The sequence below is a fragment of the Eurypyga helias genome, unplaced genomic scaffold, assembly GCF_000690775.1.
Source record: "Eurypyga helias isolate BGI_N326 unplaced genomic scaffold, ASM69077v1 scaffold40801, whole genome shotgun sequence".
NCBI classification, from domain to species: Eukaryota; Metazoa; Chordata; class Aves; order Eurypygiformes; family Eurypygidae; genus Eurypyga; species Eurypyga helias.
The window spans coordinates 5,216-7,860 of record NW_010229607.1 but is presented as its reverse complement, the minus strand read 5'-3'; the positions used below and the strand labels follow the sequence as shown (position 1 = coordinate 7,860).

Genomic DNA, 2,645 nt, shown 5'->3' with positions numbered 1-2,645 from the left:
GCATCGCCCGCCCCCCCGGCCGTCTCGCCCATCATCAAGAACGCCGTCTCGCTGCCGCAGCTCAACGAGGGGACGTACGACGGTGGCGGTGGCCGGGGTTTGACCAGCAAGTTCTCCTTCAAAAGCGGCTCTAACAGCTTCTCCAGAACGCACCAGGCATACGGTGAGTGAAGCGCAGGGCAGGGGGCTGGTCCCCAGGCTCTGCACAGCATCTGCAGCCCTTCTCCATCACTCCGTGCCTCAGTTTCCCCACTGAGGGCCTTCAGGCTGTCCACACAGACAGGACATTTAAGAGTCCCCTGTCCTGGTAGTCCCACGGGGAGTTATCCCTAATCTTGCTTTCAAACATGGTCCTTGGTCCTACCCGTGAAAGGTCTCCTCCCAGGGTGCCCCCCAAAGTGGGGCATGGATAGTTTCTCCTCCTCTCCCTCCCCTACAGTTCCCCACAGCTGGCAGTCCATGTGGAGTAGCTGTGAGGGGGTGCTCCACCCGTCTCCCATCAGCCTCCCTGAGGAAGCCAAGGGGGCACTGGGGCAGTGGGGCAATGCCGACACCGAGGTTGCGAGGTCAAGGGGACCCATGGCACAGCCCTCCACGCCTGTGCCAACCCCTCCATCTCCATGTGCTCCTCAGGGGTGTCCATCCATCCCCCCATGCCAGCTGGGGTCCAGGGGGTACCTTGGGGGAAGGGTGGTGGGAAGGACTGGGCAGGACAGCTGGGCGGCTTTTCTCCAGCCTCACTTTTCCCCAGGGAAGGACGTTTGGAGCAGAGGGTCTCCGGATGGACCTGGGGTGGGGGGGCTGCTGCAGCCAGGGGATGTGGCTGGGCTCAGAGGGAAAGGCAGGCTGAGACAATGCTGCCATCTCCTGGTCCCATCTGCCTGGCTCAGCCCCCACCAGCATCTTACCGAGCCCAGAGCCCACCCGGAGACCCTCCACTGTAGCTCTGAGCTTTGGAGGTGTCCACACAGCCACTGGGAACATGCCCTTTGGTGGCAGTGTCCCTTGTCCCCCACGGATGTAAGGCAGGATCCTCCCACCTAGCTACCCCTTCTCACCAGCCACCCCTTCTGCCTTGCAGGGCTGGAGTCCGGGTTTTGCACCATCCCTCGCGTCCCTCGCCTCGAAAAGGCCCAAGAGAGCAGCTTTCCCGGGGAAGCAGAGCTGACGCGCTCGGACTCCCTGCTCTCCTTCCGCCTGGACCTGGGGCCCTCCCTGATGAGCGAGCTCCTCCAGGTGATGAGCTTCTCCGAAACCAACGGGAGCGAGGTGGGGGAAGATGGCCCAGGCCTCCCGTGTGGCGAGGGGACCAAGGATGGGGTCCCTCCAGCATCGGGTGCATCCCATGGAGAGGACAAGGCAACGTCCAGTTTCTGGGACCACTCTGGGCAGAGCAGCCTGTCGGGGGCCAGCTCGCTGCCAGGACTGTCAGCCCACGCCAATGGAGAGGCACATGCCATCGAGGGGGCTGGAGAGGACCCTGCCTGGGCTTTGGGGCCGGGAGCAGCGCCCAGAGGGACCCCGTGGCAGGGGCACTGGAACGACTGCACCATCGAGGCGGGAGAATTTGACCGGGCGGCCCAGGTCCTGGCTCGCCATTACGGTGGGACCAGCACCCCGCGGAGCTCGGAGAAGGGCGAGGGTTTCCGGCAGGCCCGGACACAGATCCCGTGGGAAAGCCCCAGCAGCAGCTCATGGCGGTCACAAGTGACAGGGGAAAGCCAGTCCCCTGAGGCCACCTGGAACCAAGGAGAGGAGGAGGAGGAGGAGGAGGAGGAGGCGACCAAGCTCTCCAGCCTGCCCAAGGGCTATGCTGGTGTCCAGGGAGGGCGCAGCAATTCCTTCGAGTATGCCGATGAAGAGGAGGATGATGAAGTCAAGGTGTGAACGGCCATCCCTCCCGGCACAGCCCCCTGCCAGAGGCACTTGTGCCAGGGTTTTCGCCCTCCTCCCTCTCCCACACCCTCAGGCGCCAGCGTCACCGGCAGACCCAAAGGACTGCCTCCTTGCCAAGCTGGGGCTACTTCGGGGAGGGTCGGGGGAGGGTCGGAGGGGGCAGGAGGAGAGCCTGTCTCCTGAGGGACAACCTGGGGCTGGGCCAGGCTGTTGTGGAGGCCCGGTGAGGGCTGTGCATCAGAGCGCCAGGCATCATGGCCCTTCCCTGGCCTCACCACCATTGACACCAAAGGGACGTTCCCATGTGCCAAAGAAACCCCAAACCTCTTTCTACCCCATCCCATTCCCCTGGCACCCTCTCTCCCATCCCTCAGCCTGCCCCTCTCCCCAGGACATGCCCTGTAGCCCCCAGATGCCCTCTGCGCTGGCTGGGTACCCTCCTGGAGATATTCCCAGCGATAGCTCCAGCACACATGGGATGGGGGTCTCTCCAGCTCCAGCTGGTGCAAGACCCTTCCATAGAGCACATCCATCTACCACGGGAGGTCAGCTGGGGGCCCAACAAACAGGCAACGCCACCAAGAGCTTTTTCTTTTCCATCCCGCCCAAAAAGCCATGAGCTCAGCATTCAGGAGGCACGAGCACACACTGAGATAATCGCAGGGGTCTTCCGCTCGCCTCCTGCTGCTGAGCATCACTTAGGCTGGCTCCTTTTCCAACCCCCAGCCTCTCACAGCTGGAGGGGAGAA

The 2,645-nt window shown here is 63.4% G+C and overlaps 1 protein-coding gene across 1 annotated transcript; it reads left to right on the top strand.

Annotated features, from left to right (window-relative positions):
- Positions 1-3: 3 nt before the first annotated feature.
- Positions 4-1,887, top strand: CDC42EP1 (CDC42 effector protein (Rho GTPase binding) 1; the record flags this gene model as incomplete). Its single annotated transcript, XM_010160473.1, has 2 exons — positions 4-163; positions 1,082-1,887. Coding segments are annotated over 2 exons (966 nt in total), but the record flags the coding sequence as incomplete, so codon positions are not given.
- Between the last annotated feature and the right edge of the window lie 758 nt (positions 1,888-2,645).